Source organism: Mastacembelus armatus, chromosome 21, assembly GCF_900324485.2.
Source record: "Mastacembelus armatus chromosome 21, fMasArm1.2, whole genome shotgun sequence".
Taxonomy (NCBI): Eukaryota; Metazoa; Chordata; class Actinopteri; order Synbranchiformes; family Mastacembelidae; genus Mastacembelus; species Mastacembelus armatus.
Window position 1 is genome coordinate 15,723,297 of NC_046653.1, and position 17,787 is coordinate 15,741,083.

Genomic DNA, 17,787 nt, shown 5'->3' on the forward strand with positions numbered 1-17,787 from the left:
CCCAAGTGGCCACATGCTAAAAACACAACTGAAAAATGGATTGGAAAGCGTTGGAATTTGACAAGGTCACTTGGGGAGATATAAGAAACCTAGCACTCTGTAGGCCTATACGGCTTTTATTGGATCAAAGAAAGCAGAAGTACAAACCACACAGGCTATCCAGTAAAGTTAAAACCACCTTACTAAAAAATTAATAAAACAGTGTAGGAGGTGCACAAGTCATGTGTGATCATGTGCAAAAGTTCTTGTAAAAACTCTTTAGAAATGATGTTGCCAGTTCCCTTCTTAAAATCGTTTAGAAGCATTGTGGCGGGCTATAGCATTGAAAATACATGAAAAAATCTCTTCTCCACAGAAGTAGTCAACCTCAAAGACTAAATCAGCAAGCTCATGTTGAACTAATCTCACATAATGCTTTCGCTTGTCTCAGGGTCAAACATAGACAAAGTTGTTCTCGGAGTTAATCGACAACGCCCCTGCTCATACTTCTGCAGGTCATGCTTGTTTTTGCTGGAGACAAATACATTCGAGACTTTCTTCATGTGGAGCTCGAGGTTGAGGAGCAGTCACTGGAGCTTCATAATGAAATATTTGAAAGTGGGTTTGGATAGGATCCGTTGAATTGATCTTATCTGGCTTGAAAGGAATATTGGCTAATCCTCTAGTGTCACTGGCTCCACTAAAAACAATCAACATCTATTAGATCAGAACAGCATGGGCTGAAAAGTGAAGTTCATTATAACAATTCAGCAGTAGTTTGCGTTGTGTTTTGAGCATTCATACAGTCTAAATTACTGAAGACAAAACGTGCCATCTGCTTTTTTGATCAGAAAGTGTTTGCAACAGGTTTCACATTCCAGGTCTCTGCCTACATAGGAAGACACCGGGTAGGAAAAAAGTTTAGGGGTTAGAGGGGCTTTTCACACACCTGTTAAGGTGGGATAATTACACCTTTATCATTGCTTTGAGCATAATTGTGTTTGATGGTTCAGCAAGTTTTTAGCTCAGCCAACCCACAACATTAACCTCAGCAGAAATCCGATCAACCAGATTAACCAAAGTGTTTGGCTGTGCAGCGATTTGAAATATTATATAGGCAGGATCAAACCATGAGTGTTGAAAGTAAGTGGTCAGGAAGTTTATTATTATTAGACTGCTTTTAAACAATTGTGCAGATTGTGCTGCTGCACTTTGTGAATGAGATTTTGTTTCATTAGTTTCTTATCGATATTGCTCCGGCCGTCGCTGCTGAGATTGAAGAAACAGCGGAACATCTTCAAATAATCTGCATTGAAGATGTGCAACAGATGTGCTGCTGGAGATTGCTGGCACATTTGCCTTCTGGGAACAAAAATAGAGAAAGGAAGCTTAAAAAAAGGCTGTGTCATCTTTCAGAAGTCACTTACAAATCAGAACCATGTGCTCAGATCTGCTGAAACTAATTTGATGATTTTGGTGCCAGATATTCAAATACTGATAAAAAAAACAAAAAAAAAAAACACTTATAACCTGTGATGCTCTAAGTGTTTAGCTCTGTTAGTCCTTCTCTGTTGGAAGGGGTTTCTGCTTTCTTATTAATAAGCTGCATTCATAATTGAACTCTGTTACACTAGAAAATCAATGCTCTTTAAAGACTAGTCAATAAAAGCTTACAGTTTATAAAACTTAGCTGAGACCAAGGGAGCACTGTCTAAATCATGGACTCCTTAAACCTGGAAGCAACTAAACACTTTAAAATTGGAAGGTATTATTGCACAGATTTTACCCCTTTATGTATTTTTGCATAATTTTGTGTATTCAGTGTTTTCTCAGGGCTACAAAAATGACATATTTCTCCTGGATAACCTGCAAATCGAGGCAATACATGACGGCATCACAAAAAAACATGACGCGTTATTGGATTCTGCCAAATCAGCATGTTTTTCAAAACTAATATTAAAACCAACAGAAATCAAGGCAAAACCAAGATGCAGGACAGAGAGAACTTCAACTGCTGCTCACTTGTCTTCTTTAGGAAAATAGTGTGAAATGTTGAAGCTGCTGATTAAATCCTTTCTTGACTCATGGGCACACAGCCATGTTACTGGGTGTATTTGTGTTTGCATTTTAGCTCTTAGAAGTGTTTCACTTTTGAAGTCACTCTGCGATAATTACCCAGGTTGATCCCCTGTTTAATTATTAACTGCTGGCATTTTTTTTTTTTGATGCATAAACAGCAAGATTATATGTTTGAAGCTTGATTTAATGTTGTGTCTTCCAGAGTCTCTAAGCAACAATGTCTCTTGCAGTCTGTGCACATGCAGGAATTACATGGAATTTTAATAGACCTCACCTACAGCATGCTGGGAACTGCCTTTTCCTCTCCAAGTTACTATCATTTTAATGTATTTCGCTACAAAATACTTAAACGAAAGAGTTGCATAGGCATTGTCGTTTCCATTTTTTGTTTACTGCACCTTCTTGAATCATATGCATGTCTGACATATGGAACAGATTTCATGTAACAGCACAGTGCGTCAGTTGTGTATCAGTTGCAAAACGGGCCCGCTAAAACACACAGATATGCTAAGTGGCTAAATGAGTTGATGACAGTCTCAGTCTCAACTCGACCGTCAGAGGATAATAATAACATAAAATCAGAAAGGGAAAGAATCAGTTGGCCCTCTGTGTTCATAGCTGCCCCATAAAACAAACCAGATAACAACAAGCTTTAGAGGGAAACATCTGGATGCTCTAATTTCTGGTGTTGCATGGGCGTCATTGTCAGCCACATAATTTTCAGTTTGTTGCGCAAGTTTTAAAGCTGAATAAAACTGCCTGTTGCAAAATGCCTTTTGGTTGCTATGAAGTGTGTTGCTAACACTGTTTGAAACAGCGAATAATTCACTGCCCGGCCTGCCAAAGAGCTGACATATTGAATTTGACCCAACTTGATCCCCTGTCCCACCCGATACACAGCATGCATCCCAAATGAACTGCTGCCTTGTATCATGTGGACTCAAGGAGACTAGAGGATGTGTCTCCACTAAAACCGTGGTGTATTTTGGACAACACAGCTGCATTTATTACATTATTATATTGTCTAGCATTTCATAGCCTTCATTTACAGTGATCATTTGAACAAAGCGTCAAAATGAACAAAATTTAACATGTCTTCTACTGTTTTACTGGGTGCAACATGGTCCTTGTTTCAAAATGAGAAGTATTAATCAAATTTATTCCAATTGGACCATGAGGCAGAACAGATGGGGTGAATGAAATTAGATTTTGTGGGCTGCATAAACACAGCTCTTGTGTTGCCTCACTGAGATTGTAGAAAATAGGGGGAGATGAGAACATATTTCCCGCTATACTGGCCTGATAATCTCAAAACAGATAAATAAATCAATTTTGAAAGCCTGAAATTGAATTAAAAATTAAAGAAATCCAACTCGAAAGCATTATTTCAAACACCCTCCCCTAAAGAAGGCTGGAGTGTCGCTCAGAATCCAAAGTGAGTCAAAAATTGCACCAAATTGCTTGAACTTGTCTTATCAGTGAAACACTTGTTATCTCAAACTTCACATTTAGTTCATAAAGTGTTGAACTGGACTAAGCTGAGAGGCTTAATGCAATCACTGCTAATCCCTTAATCTTGCACTTTTTTTCCCCCTTTAAATAAACTTCATTACCCAGTCATGACCATGACTCCTTTAAGCCACTCTTATTGACATTTGGGTCCTGTGTCACTCTTGCATTTATTAATAGCCTGCTGACTATTGTGTTTCACATTTTTCCATTACTGAAATAATGGACATTCATGCACTTTTATTGCTGTGTGGCGTTCTTAACAAAGGCCAAATAAATGCATTTTCAAATACAAAAGAGGACAAGTGGAATCATAAATCAGCACAAAATAATTTCTGTCTAAACTTTTCAAAATGTGAGCACAGCACATAAACTTATTGCAACAGTGACTGATGGGAAGAATTTTTATTTCACTTAAAGGTACAGTCCCTGATCGTGTTAAATTTCAAAACATCAACAGGAAACTGGGAGGAAAATTTGAAATTTAGATCTGCCCTTGGGTGCTGTAACAAAATCTGGGAGTACATCCCTGAGGTCAGTAAGCATTTAAGATGTATAGCAACTTATTGAAAAGCAGCATATTATGTAGTCCAGAGTGGGTGTCTAAAGTGATGGAAAATGGCCTGAGGCTTTGTAGCATTTGAAAGTGTTTTGTGGCAAACCAACACCTTAATGAGCTCCACCGAGCTTTATTTTGGTTCTGCAGAGATTTGTATATCGATCTCGACCTTGAAACCCCAGGGCCGGGGCTCTCTTGTTTCTGGACATTCAGCCTCATTTTGGCTGTGACCTTCTTCTGTCCTCCCCGCAGCTGCTTCTGATGCCAGTGAGCAGACTCAGACAGGATGGACCCCCTGTTGGGAACAGTTGCAGCTCTCTGCCAAAGGATCAATTTACATCCATTAGTGCTGCAAAGATAAGATGTGAAATTAAATATTTAATCTTAATTGTTTGCTTTTGGGAGGCAGGTCAGAAATAAAGAAAAAAAAAGCATCCCCAGACTATTTTTGGCAAAGCTTTGCCTGTTGGTGATTAAAACATTAAATTTGATAGTGTGAAGGCAGACTACTCCATTTGTGGTGCAGATGCATAAAGGATAGCTAACTACAGTGAGGCTGCATTCTCTGTAAAACACATCCAGACATCCTGTTCTGTCCCTTTGGTCTCAACAGAATGGGACGGTGTGGTGGCCTAGAAAGTTTTACCACAAATCGTGGTGTTGAGGAATTCCCCTGGTTTTGTTTAATGGGGCAAGATTTTAATAAGGCTGAACAATTCACAATCAAAACATAATCAGATTATACATACTATACTTTTAAACTGCAAATTATAATACACAGTTCCAGTAATCATAATCATTTCCATCTTTTTAAGGAAAGTAATTATTCTGGTGTATCCTCAAATATGCACTTGCAGACTTATATAAACTATGTGCAATCTGTAACAGATTTCAATGGCTCACGTTTTCTTCATCATTGCCCACTTAGAGTATTTCTTGCAGTTTTGTGTAGCTAAAACATTTGTGCACTGTTAGCGTGCACAAATGTTAGTGTGCAATCACTGCTCAGCACAAATTTATTTTAATTCACATGAAGCAAGATTTAATAAAACAGCACGTACCCTTAAAGTATAGAATCACAAGATGAATGAATGTAGAATGTAAAATTAGATGTTTAAAAACAGGCCATATGAGATGAAATCACCACCATCTCTGCCATGGTGGGAAAAGGAGTCTAAAAAGAATGAATCCTAACTAACACTATTAACTGTGGAATTAATTATTCATACCCACTGTATAGATCCACAGTGATCAGCCTGAAGAGGCAAGAAAACCAAAGAAAATCATTTCCTGGTGTCATCTTGCCCTCATGTGGCCAACTAAGGTAATTGCTTCTGTGTTGTCGGGATGAAAGGGTAGATGCATTACACGACACTACAATGAAACATTGATTTAACTTCATGCTGATTCCTGAATGAACTCCTAGGGGAAAAGGTCAAGTTAGATTGTTAGCTGGCACCAAACAACATGGCTCCTAGAAGAGTTCAATATGCGCCCTGTAGGCATTTCTTCGCTTTCTCATTCCCTTTTCACACTGGTGCTAATATATTTGAATTTATAAGCTGTGGCCACTTTAAATTAGTAATAACACAAATCTATATAATAGGCCATTACATATGAAAAATAGACTAATATTAGAAATAATAAATGAGTTGAAATGAACTTAATTATGCAATCACTTCCCAAAGGTACACATTAATATGTATAAAGAGAAATAGCATACAATTACATCTATGTTTCGTAAGTAGGCTACCTACTGTGACATAATAAAGACACAGAAATCCCATTAAAATTCATTGGTTCGTTTTTATAAAAGTAACCTGCATCTATCCATCATCTACTGCTTATCCTGGTATCCTTATTATTCAGGATCATGGGGGGATGGAGTCAATCCCATCTGAAACTGGGTGAGAGGCAGGGTACACCTTGGACAGATTGCCAGTCTATCACAGGTCTGATACATAAACAAACAAACCCTCACATCCACAGCTACAGGCAATTTAGAGTCACCAGTTAATTTAACCCCAAACTAAAGGAAACCAGAGCACATGCAAATGCCACACTGAAAGGCCCCCGTTTTGAACGAATTCCAACCCAGAACCTCCTTCCTGTGATGTGACAGTGTTAACCACCGCAGCACCGCTAACTTATACTTATTATTTGGAGCAATTGATATAAGCATATCATTTTTGGCAATACTACATCACTGTCAAAATCAGATTTGGCAAGGTTTACCACAAGCATGTTGCCTTTTTTGTTCCTATTCATTGCTTTACCCTGAAGAAATAGAGAGGCCTTATGAATTTCAAAATATAAAGACAGCCTCTTGTCTCTGTAGTGGTTTGTCACTTGACAGAACTGATACAACTTCATTTTTCCTTTTTGTTAAACCCAGGATGTGTGCACCGTTTAGAAGACAGAACAAACAGAACAAAGAGCTATGTCTTCAGGAGCGTGGCCAATCCAGTCAGACTGATGCCAATGATTAGGGAAAACAATGCATTACTTTACTGAGTGCTATTTAGTTTCCACTGAATTTAGATGTATCAAACAGGACACGCTGAGATTAGTTTTATGAAGGAAAGCGGGAAACAAATCACTGTTGCTGCTGCAAAGTGACAGCTGCTAGGGCTGCATATAATTGTTTTCCATTAAATTACAAAGGGCTGTAAATTTACAAATAATGTATATTCCTGTAAATAATGCTGCTGTATAGTCACTCCTGCATTTAAATAGAGAAAGTAGATGTCTATGTATAAACAGAAAAGTTCTGAAATGTGACAGTTCATTAACCTCTAGCAATCGACCATATTATAATTAATGTACTATAATAACCCTTATTCAAAAGACACCCTCTAGTTTAAGTTTTCTTAAAAATATACAATAATCAATACATGAGTGGGAACATAGCCATGGTCTGCAGCATTTCTGCATCTAAGATCATTACAACTAGAGACTGTAACAAAGCTCAGTAATAAAGTACCAGAGTATATATCCAAAGTATTATACATTTAAAACAACATGATAACACAAATGGAATTTCTGTTTTTTACATTCAGCATTAAAAACATTCATTGCTTCAAACTGAACACTAATAGCTTTCAAGTCTAATTGTGACATTCATAAGTAATACATGTGTTTGATGGTTGGGTTTCAAATAACCGACAACACATCAAAATAGAGACATCTCTAAACTATAAAAATATACACAATTACATAAAACAATCATTTGATATCATGTTTATGTACACAACAAAAACATGTATACACAGTTAAACATCCCTGCAAAATAATAGAACAATAAAAACATCTGTCAAAGTCTGTCAAAGGGAAAAAATTGGAGACTGACCCTCACCTCTAAAAGTTATATTCAGTATAGTTTAAAGTCCTAAGGTACATCAGACCAAGGTTTCTGGCATGGCATCTGCGTTTCCTTTGGATAGTATCTGCCACATATGCAACCTCTCTGTCTGCCACTCTGGTGCACCAGTGCCGTTTTCTGGTTCAGGCACAGAGGAATCTGTTGTATCTACAGTCTGGGGGCCTGAGCTCTGCTGGGACTGTTGTGGTGATTGGAGGTCAGGATGATACTTGAAGAGAGAGTGTGTGGAATGAGAAATATGGGTCTCCCTCAGTGGCCCAGTGTAGTGAAGATGAGGCAAATTATCAGTCCTGACCTTAAGCAATGGACACACAGGGTGTTCTGTCCTTTCTGTCAAGTTGTCCACGCTAATGGCTCCTGATTGGCCACTCAGTCTTTGATGTAATAACTCTGCTTGTGTCTGTCCTCTCTGGTCATGAGGACCGCTGCTGCTACGAGTCACAGGGAGGTGTGGTCTGCATTCCAAAGCACCCAATGAGGTTTGTGTTGTCCTGATAGGCAGGCTGCTGTTACCTTGGGGACTGCTCAGCTCCTCTGATGATCCACACGATTCAGATTCCGACACGTCTCCTCCAGGGGAGCCTGGGAGAAACCATTCATTAACATCAGCAAACATCTCAAGTACTATCTTCAGCACCATGTAGAGTATTATATTACCAGTGACGTGATTGTCCATGAAATCCTTATTCAGCAGCTCATGCCAGGTGTTCCAGAAATGATCATTGTCACAAATTGTTGAGGGCTCTAAAAGAAACAAAAGAATGAGGAGGATTACTCATTCAGTTTAACAGATCATTGTATCTGTGCTACCTCTATAAAGGCAGCTGTTCACCTAGCCTTAATCATTTTACAGTACTCATGTTTTTAGGTGAGTTATTTCTCAAAAGCTAAAACACAAGACTGGTTTGTTCATAATCAAAGACACATGATCAATTGCTGTTCTGCATAGCAAAATTAAAACATTTTGCCTTTAGAAAACAAAACAATGAAAACAAGCAGCTGGTTAGCTTAGCTTAGTTAAATAGTTATATATTATATATATACTTTATAATACTACAACCCTGTAATTAATTAGATTCACCTTTGTCAATAGAAAGCGTGGGTGATGTGCTGCCAGATCCTTCTTTGGAATGGTCACTGAGTTTGCACTGCCCAGAAAGTCTGGGGACCTTGTCTGACAGAGGACTGTTGTCATCTGGGTATTTACACAGCAGTCGATCCGACAAGACAGGGGAGTTGTTGTCATAGGGAGACACCTCTCCACTGGATGCTTTGATGGAGTCTTCAGACAAGCGTCTCTCAGTTACAGGGAAGGATTCTTCGGACCTGTGAAGCCCTGGATCGCTGCAGAAACAAATAATGTCAAATTAATTATTTTACTTTAAATAATATGTCTGGCTGTCTTACAAAAACATATCAGCACGGAGTGATCGTTACACATAATGTACGTTTCATTCAGGGACACATTCACTCACACACACAGACACACACCCACTTGCAAACAATGAGACAAAAGGCGGAACTAACCAGTACTGTGAGGCCTTCCTCCGGAGTAAATAATCCACAACATCAGGATCTGTTTCTAGCAAACTCATCAGCACCTCATTCTGCAGGTCAGGGGGAACCTGAAAGAACCAAAACGCAGCTTCACTGAACCTTATAATAATAATGAGACGGCTGTTGTAAAATTGTCTTCTTTGTCAAAGCATTTATATCACATCTCAACTGAAAAGACAATGACAAAAAAAATTACACTTCTCCATATGAAAGAGTTAATAATACTATACTGTATACAGAATAAGGTTTACCCTTTTGTGTATTGCTCTTGTGCACCTATAATTTTGCATTCCCAGTAGCTGCACAGTATCTTTAATGCAATATGTAATATGCAGAGATATGAAGATGTTTGCATGGTATAAGGAGACAACAATTAGCAGCAGTTTGGAAAGATAGTGTTAATGATGCAGAGAAAATGTCTGATGAGCTTAACAGACACTCTAGCAAAGTGCATCTCCACTTAGGTTTCTGGTGAAATGCAGAAAACGTAAGTAGATGTCCTTGCTCCGTCATTTTTTATAAATAACACAGTCTGGAATGCTTCTTTTTAACCTCTGCAGCGAGGCTTGTCATTTGCCATGGACTGAACTTAATTTTACAAGGTTGAGGAACAAAAAACAAATTGCATGGATTTCTGTGTTTTACTGTGATACTGTTTTATAAGTGACTGTAAAAGCTTAGTGTTTTTCTAGACCTATAAAGCTAATGTTCACATTTCATTAGGTGATTCCACTCCATTAAGCCTAAGGATTTCACATAAACACTTTTTTTGCCCAGAAAATATATATATATCTGACTAAGACCTTGAGATTGTTTGAGTCTGGGTTTATGCCATTTGGTCTGCACTTGCTTACCATAAACAGTGTATCATATGTGCTGATCATCCTTTGGACCACGCTGATGACAGCTGTGCTCTCTTCTGCACGAGCAAAACTCTGCACAGCAAACTCTTTGTCTGAGTTCTTTTGTTTGTGTAAGAGGTTTGGTCCAAAAATGGTAGCTAAATTTAGTGATGTCATCTTGTTTCCTGTGACCTAAAAAAAAAAACAGGAGGAGAATATGTAGTTGCCTGAACATCCTGCTGAACATACATGTGCATACACAGAAACTTCCACTGGATAGGGTGGCTGGTATTTATTCAACTACAGTAATGTGGTCATTCCAAAAACACTTTTGCATGGTACAGTAGAGTATGAGTAGGATCTATTCAGTCTTATCTTACAGCAGCTTTGCTCCTTAACTTCACACATGACAACTTAATTTTTATCTGAAATGTTTTTGAGACTGAAAAAAAAAAGTTATAAAAGAAAACAATGAAGCTAAGATGCTCAGTACACCGTTCCGTTCGCCTAGTATTTACAGCATGTAGGAAATCTGCATTTAACACATGCCCATCACCTTCAATAAGGCTGGCCCTGCGTACATTTGTTCAAAGTGAACAAGCTGGCCTCTTGTTCAGCAGTACAGTATGTATGCCCTAGGATCGAGGCCAAGAATAAAACGGCTTTAAATCCGTGGGAAACTATTAATCTCCATTGTAAGGATTAGCACTCAAAGAGTAAGATTAACATTAATAGATGATCATTACAACTTAAAGGGACTTTGGCTGAATTCAGATGATGAGTGCAAGGTCACATGCACGAGGATAATGAGTTCATATTTAAATGCATGTGCCGAAATGAATATCGCCATGCATGAAAGCACTGGCTGAAATGGAATACAGAAACATGGACGTGGTCACATGAAACATGGATTAATCATTATTATATTCACAGCCTGTCACGCTACTTATTTTAAATCTTATTTTTAAAAAAATGGTTCACTATATAATGAGGAGTTGGTTTAATGGAGAAAATAATATTGTCTAATAAGTGCAGAGTATACAGTTGGAAAAAAAAAAAAACATGAGCGTTGAAATAAACTGTGTTTATAGAATGTATTCCCACAATGTCACAGTTTCCCTGCACTTCCTGTTGTTTACTGCATGTAAACTAGGGGAATGACAAATTATGGCAAACAGTATGATGTATGCAGAAGCACAGAGTTTGTGTGCTTATTGTAATGCAGGGCGCTGCTGGTTGTGCATCATTTAATCAAGACATCCAAAATGGATCATCATGCATAATGGCACTACACTGTGGCACAAACACTTTCTTCAAATCAGAGGCTGCACATGTAGCATACATCTGTCCTACTACCTTCCAGTAACTGTTGGGATTCATCATAATCACATTCATCTTGTACAACAGTTTCACAGCATTATTCTGTGATGCCTTCTTAGTTCCTTAACACAATTTCTGTATTTGCTGTTTGGAGTTATCAAATGCGTGATGTGCTGTCTGCAAAGTTGGTCCTTGGGACTTTGTTAGAACAAGATTAAAGACCCAAATTGAATCGAAACATCAAAAGCTTGTCTCTGTCTATACACTGTACAGTAGATCTGATGTTGCTACATGTTGCTTGCACTCCTCTCTATACCGCCATAAAAACAGGGTATGTTAAGTTTCTTTACCTTTTGCCCCTCATTGTCCAGGCAGTCTTCAGCATTTGCTACCACAGTGGACAACAAGCAGAGGATGCGCTGCAGTGTGTCGCTGTTACAGGGAGGAAGCAAAAATATCAAGAGCTGGATGGCACTCTCTTGGTCTGAAAAATCCAGCACTGCAGAAAAAAGAAGCCCACCAGCTGAGGTCAATTTCACATAAACAACAAGGGAACAAAATAATTTATCCCATTAACAGTGAGGGACTGAAGTGAGTTGTTTTTGTGTGTATATACAAGCACGTGTGTGTTCCTCACGTATTGTGTTGATGAATGCCATGTAGAGTTCTCTTGTCAGCAGTGGGTCGGGCAAGTCTCTGAGGAATTCTTTCAGCAACGCAGCCACATCATGGATATTGTGCTCTTCGTCCAAGCGCACCTCCCATCCCTGGTCAAAATCCTCCCGAAGCTGGATAAAATATTGTGACAACTAATGCAGCAAAAATACGGCCCAACATTCAAGCAGTTAAGGAAAGTGCAGAGTTGTTTGAAACGAAGCAGGCTGGCATTGTACTGTACCTGTCGTACTCTCTTCTTGGAACTCCCAACACGGAAAATTCCAACTGTCTGTAAACCTAGGCGAAGTTAAAGATGTGCTCTTAGTGCCAACATCGTGTCTAATGTTCAACCTCAAAGACATTCAAATTGATTCACAAGGCTTTTATCACTACTTCATCAGAATGTGACTATTTAACTTTGATAATATGTACCGTATTTTTCTAGGTGCTGGCAGCAGAGGTCCACTACCCTGGGCACCTGTCTGTAAATAGGGTTAAGGCTGAGCTTTTTGTCGTGGTGCTTCTTCCTGTTGCCAGCTGCCTCTTCTGGCAGGGACAGCTGGAGGGCCTCCAAGAGCCGAGACTGGTTATCATCAAGGTCAGTGATGCAATCCACAGACACTCCACCCTGTCAGGCAGATGGGTAACAACCATACATAGAGTCACTGCTGTGACTGATAAAATGCAGTACAGGAATTTAATGGCTGGATCATCCACCCACTGAGTAATTATCCAAATAGGTTAAACCCCCAGGAGAATCGAGTGTACAAATGGAACCAGAGAGATCCCCTGTTGCTCTACAATAGTGTGTCAGATTTATGGACACAGAAGCCTACCCTCCTACGTGTCCGTGGGTCTGGTGGGCTTAGAAAAGATGACTCATTTGGTGGCTCAGAGGCGGAGCTAAGAGATGAGGTGCTGCTGGAGAACTCTTTGTTTGCCCTTTTGAAGCTGGAGGTGAGGTGAAGGAAGGATAGCATCAATTCAGTAGGGTCACTGTGCTCCACCCGTGGGGAATCATGGCGCTGTTTGTTTGTACGGTCATTGGAAATGACCTGTGACAGCGGTATGCCAAACACCTGGGGCACGGTCTCTGTATGAGGGATAAGGACAAGACACGGAGACTTAAAATTGATGGTTGGTCAGGACAGAATATTAACCTTTTGGGTCTTGTACTCTTCACAGAAACTGTCCAAAACTATTATGTTTGCATTCACTTCATATTTTCATTCATTGCGGTATGAAATACGATAAGAGACATGCCATGATCAGTGTTCTGCCGTACACTTGCAATATTCACAATGAGGGAGCACATACTTTCTGAAGTGCCTTTGTAAACAAAAAGGGAAAAGAGGAAAGAGGGGGCTGGCCATGCCAGAGGACAGGCTGTAATGAATGAGCCACCACTTAAGATTGTTTTTGTTATTTCCCTCAACTGCCTGTTTGACAGAGAACATCACTTTCCTGCTAAATTGTTGCAGCGGGCGGGGCAGTGCAGTGGTTGGAGATCAGGGCTCCCTCTTGGGATTTTCTTTACCCTACTATGAAGATTCTGATCACTCAGTGTTACATGGGTATAAACAGCCGACAGCAGCTGCTTAAAAGTGTCTGCACAGCTTCAGCCAAGAGGATCAAAGAGCACATTTACAACCATCAGAGGGTGACTGGGCTACAAAGTGGAGGGGAATACGAGTCTGACAGCACTCAGTGACATTCTCACAAACCTAAAAGAGAGCTAACAAAATTATGAAGTGTGTTATGTGAACACAATTTGTTAAGACAAGCACTGAGATCCCTTCCATATGTCTATTATACAATGCTGCAATAAGGCAGTGAAATGTTCTTTATAAAAAAAAAAAAAAAATGTGGGAACAAAACGACCATGCAATTTAACATGCTGTATGTGGCTACAAATTTGAGTATATCTTGAGCCACATTACCTTTGTCTTTGCTCTTCTCTTTAGATAATGAATCAAACGTCCTCCTAAGTAACTTCTTGTGCTTGTAGCCACCTGAAACAAAGCAGGGGTGTTGCAATTAAATGCAAGTCTTAGTTAATAAGCTCATGTACTCTCTTGCTCCACTTGATATTCCTAAGGCTAATTTCCTAAACCACTATTGGGTCAATTTAAAAAGAGATAGTAAACACAAGCGAGCTGTTTAGAACGTGCCAAGACAAAGATGTAAAGTGAGCGCAACCCTTATGAAGGAGTTATGTGACAAAACAACCTTTGTTGACACCCTGCTAAAATGGTTTCTATGTGGAAAACTAATCCAGTTTTTAAAAGGATTTCTGTGGGCAGTTATGAATCAGCCCAGTATTGTATGGTAAAAGTAGAAAAGCTTGCACCATGGCATGAAATCATAAAGCAGCAGGAGCTTATGAGCACACCACCCTTACACAACCAAGATGAGGGAGGGAAAGATTTCCTGCATTTTTGCTGTTCTGCATGTGTTTTATAAGACATGCAGGGACAAACTATACCACCAAGCTATATATATAAAACAGCTTGGTGGATAACAAAGGCACTGTAAGTGTATATGTGTGTGTGTGTGTTTTAGTACATTTAGGGATGGTGATGTGGCAGCCCAGGTCGCGGTCCCGAAGCAATCGCCTGAAGGCCACATCCTGCAGACGAACCCTCTCCAACTCTGAGAGGCTTTGCAGAGGGACGGGCTTCAGGCCAACGCTGTGTCCTGACACGCTGTTCCAGGTGAAGTCACCCTAAGAACGCACACATGCACGCACACATGCACACACACACACACACACAAAATGAGATATATCTATCAAAATTCATGACCAGTCACTCTACCGACTCCTAAGTATGCCTGAACTTTCAAGCTCATAATAAAGACAACATTGATCATCTGCTGTTACTTCTCTGATTTTTGAATAACTGATCAGCTATCCAAATTGAAAAAACACTTAATAACCAATACTACATTAGTAAACATTGCTACAGATGAGCCATTCTGAAGATTTAGCACAGTACTAATGACAGGGGAAATAATCTGATTTGAAATCCTCAACCTTTGAGCATCTCCATGCTGGAGATTACAGAACTTTGTTCCAGCACAGTCAAGCCAATCATATGAACCATGTTCCAAAGAGGCTTAGTTACTCTTTATCAGGATAAGGCTTACACTAAGGTGGCTCCTTTCCATTAAATGAGAATTAGGACTGTGCTACATTGGCATACTTTTATCTGGTACACAAACAGTACGACAAAGTACAGTAGAATATTAGAGAGAACTGGATATTTTAAATAGATTAACTTCTACTAACATGCACTCTCTTAAAATAATATGCAACAGGCTGACAGACACCAGCACTGGTCTGATAGAATGAGCAGTGAATGGGAGGACACACAGACTGTAATCTCCTTATGCCTTTTTTTGCATGGCAGCAGTTGATCAAGTCACATGAATGAGTCATGTTTACTGTTATTTACCCATTTTGTTCAGACATTCTTGTGCAGTGACTATATGGGAGTGGAAAGTATCTTCCTATCTGATGTGATGGTGAGCTGGGTTACCACAGTTTCTGTCCATCAGCGAAGTGATGCCCCTATCTCACAGCTTCTCACTTCGTTTGTGGAATTCCCTGTACTGTGTAGACAATTTTTATGCAATACCCCTTAGGTATTACAAAATAACAGGATTCAGAGTATCATGCCCAGACATGAAGTGCACAATCACTTTGTACATGACTGAAACTCAGTTCACTACAAGACATGGTAATTATATAGAAGATGAATAAGTGAATAAAAATCAAATCAAATCTAATCAATGGTTGTAACTAATAATTCTAAATAACTTTTGACTTGTAGAAGGTTTTTTCTAACTAGTTAGTGCTATTTAGTACTTAATACTACTAATGAATTGATTTTGATAGCAATAGTAATCATTCTTTTCAAATCTATTTATATAACATTACGACAAAGCCATTAATAGAGCAAATGTTCCTGCTGCGATGTACTGTATCTACCAATAATCCGTTTAATACACACCAAAGAGCACTTTCCTTGGCTATACAGGACCTCATTTTAATTGAAGGGCTTGCTGAAAGACAAAGCTTTTGTTATCGCTCACTGCAATACAATAAGAGGAAACGTGCAAGGTAGTTCATACAATATAGCCTGAAAGAAAGTTCAAATTCCACTAATCAGCTGCACTTGAATTAGATCCAGTGATGAATGTCCCCCCAGTGCTACATCAGACGTTAAATAGGACATTTAGGGAAATGTTTAAGAGCCCTTAGACCCTGTCCACATCGTTTGTTTGGAGATCTGGAATAAATTCTGTGTCGGAGGTTTAAAAACAGCATTCGCTGACAAACCTTTCACCCATTATCTTCTCCTCTTTTTATTTTTTACAAGTGTCTGACAAAACAGTGCTGACAAAACCAAAACAACATTGCAGTGTCCTTTAAAACATAAAAACTACATGCATCAACACAAAACGTTATTCAATTAGACTGCTCATTCCTGCTGCTCTTAAAATAAACACAGATAAACATATGCCCTATACAGTTTGGCATGTAAAGGCAGATATCAGTATTTCAGGGTAATGCCATATAAAACCTTGAAAGCCTCTGTTATTATTAAAAGCTATTTGGAGCAGTGGAACATGAATAAGCTATAGCAGTTGTTAAATAAGAGAGGAAATGACTTGAGTGTGCAAAAAACACCAAAAATAATATGAGCTGAGCTGTGAGGGCTTCAATAAAACTGCAAAGCTCGATGAAAAAAAAAAAGTGATTGTTTTTCTGATAACCCAGGATTTTTCCAGTGTAATATACATTTCACTGTTTCCTCCACTTTAGAGCCAGTGGGAAACCAACACAGTCATTTTGTGCCACACCAACAACAGCAGGTACTCACGAGATACTTGATGTTCCGCTGGAGAAGGGGATCCCCCATTACAGAGACGACAGGTCACCTCTTTCAAACTCGCAGCCCACCACTCACTGCCAAAACAAACCGAGCGACGCCATCTGACTTTCAGACGAAACGCCCAAAAGTAAATACAGCGCACATGCTCGCAGCCACAGCCTGGATCCAGGTCTGAGCTATAACGTGCACCGGAAAGTGCAGCAGGTTCAGATGTTCAGATTTACACCGCGGCGAGACGCAACCCCCCCCGCGCGGATAAAGACAGGGAGGGGTGGAGAGGACAGGCCAATACTGCGGTGTCAGGTCAGAAGTTAACGAAAGACAGCTGCAACCTGGATGTCTTCACCTGTGGGTGGCCTTCACGTCACACACACACGTGATATTAGTCAACAAAAACAGTAGGGCTATAGTGGCAGAATTATGTTTATGCTTATTATCAAGACTGTTTCTTATTAGTCAAAAAAAGAAAGAAAAAAAGAAAAAAAAGGGGCGCACTAAAAACTACAACACCCATGAGCCTCAGCAGTCGTTGCTGCTGTGGAGAGCAAGTCAAACGCGTGAGTTACAGCAGTGCAGTGCCTGTTGATAAAACAGCAAACATGCTGCACCTTAATTGTGGGTTTTATCCAAAATATAACATGAGACCAAAACTCAAAACCTTATGCAAAACACCAAGTACTATGTCTGGTCAACACCAGACTTATCATCGGGCTAACACCCGGTGAAACATGGGGTTAGTAGCATCATGCTATGGGGAGCTGTGGTCAGAATGCTGGTCACAGTTGAGGCAGAGATGAATTCAGCCAAATAAAAGAGTTTCGTGAGATTTGAAACCTGAGCTTTGGGTGACAGTTCACCTTTCAGCATTACAATGACCTGATGATTACATGCTCAGCACTGGAGTGGCTTTGGGATAAGTCTCTAACTGTCTGAGTGGACTGTCCAAAGCTCAGATCTAAACCTCATAGAACATCTGTGCAGAGACCTGAAGATGGAGTTCAGATG

At 39.6% G+C, this 17,787-nt stretch overlaps 1 protein-coding gene across 1 annotated transcript; it reads right to left on the minus strand.

Moving 5' to 3' along the window:
* Positions 1-5,247: 5,247 nt before the first annotated feature.
* Positions 5,248-16,959, minus strand: LOC113123986 (rho GTPase-activating protein 6). The gene is made up of 13 exons (XM_026296406.1): positions 16,771-16,959; positions 14,450-14,609; positions 13,825-13,896; positions 12,721-12,977; positions 12,317-12,512; positions 12,126-12,181; positions 11,865-12,015; positions 11,578-11,726; positions 9,920-10,099; positions 9,036-9,133; positions 8,590-8,852; positions 8,166-8,252; positions 5,248-8,090 (listed from the first exon to the last, which is right to left on the minus strand). The coding sequence occupies exons 1-13, from the start codon at positions 16,807-16,809 to the stop codon at positions 7,525-7,527; spliced, it is 2,274 nt and encodes a 757-aa protein (XP_026152191.1). The 5' UTR covers positions 16,810-16,959; the 3' UTR covers positions 5,248-7,524.
* Between the last annotated feature and the right edge of the window lie 828 nt (positions 16,960-17,787).

What these genes read in the sequence shown, in the direction of transcription:
- LOC113123986 (XM_026296406.1), bottom strand. Translation starts at nt 16,809, where the DNA reads ATGGGGGATCCCCTTCTCCAGCGGAACATCAAGTATCTC. An exon ending in TGGACAATGAGGGGCAAAAG is followed by an intron (nt 10,100 to 11,577) that starts GTAAAGAAACTT and finishes TTTTTTTTTTAG; the next exon opens with GTCACAGGAAACAAGATGAC. An exon ending in CACGCTTTCTATTGACAAAG is followed by an intron (nt 8,253 to 8,589) that starts GTGAATCTAATT and finishes TGTTTCTTTTAG; the next exon opens with AGCCCTCAACAATTTGTGAC.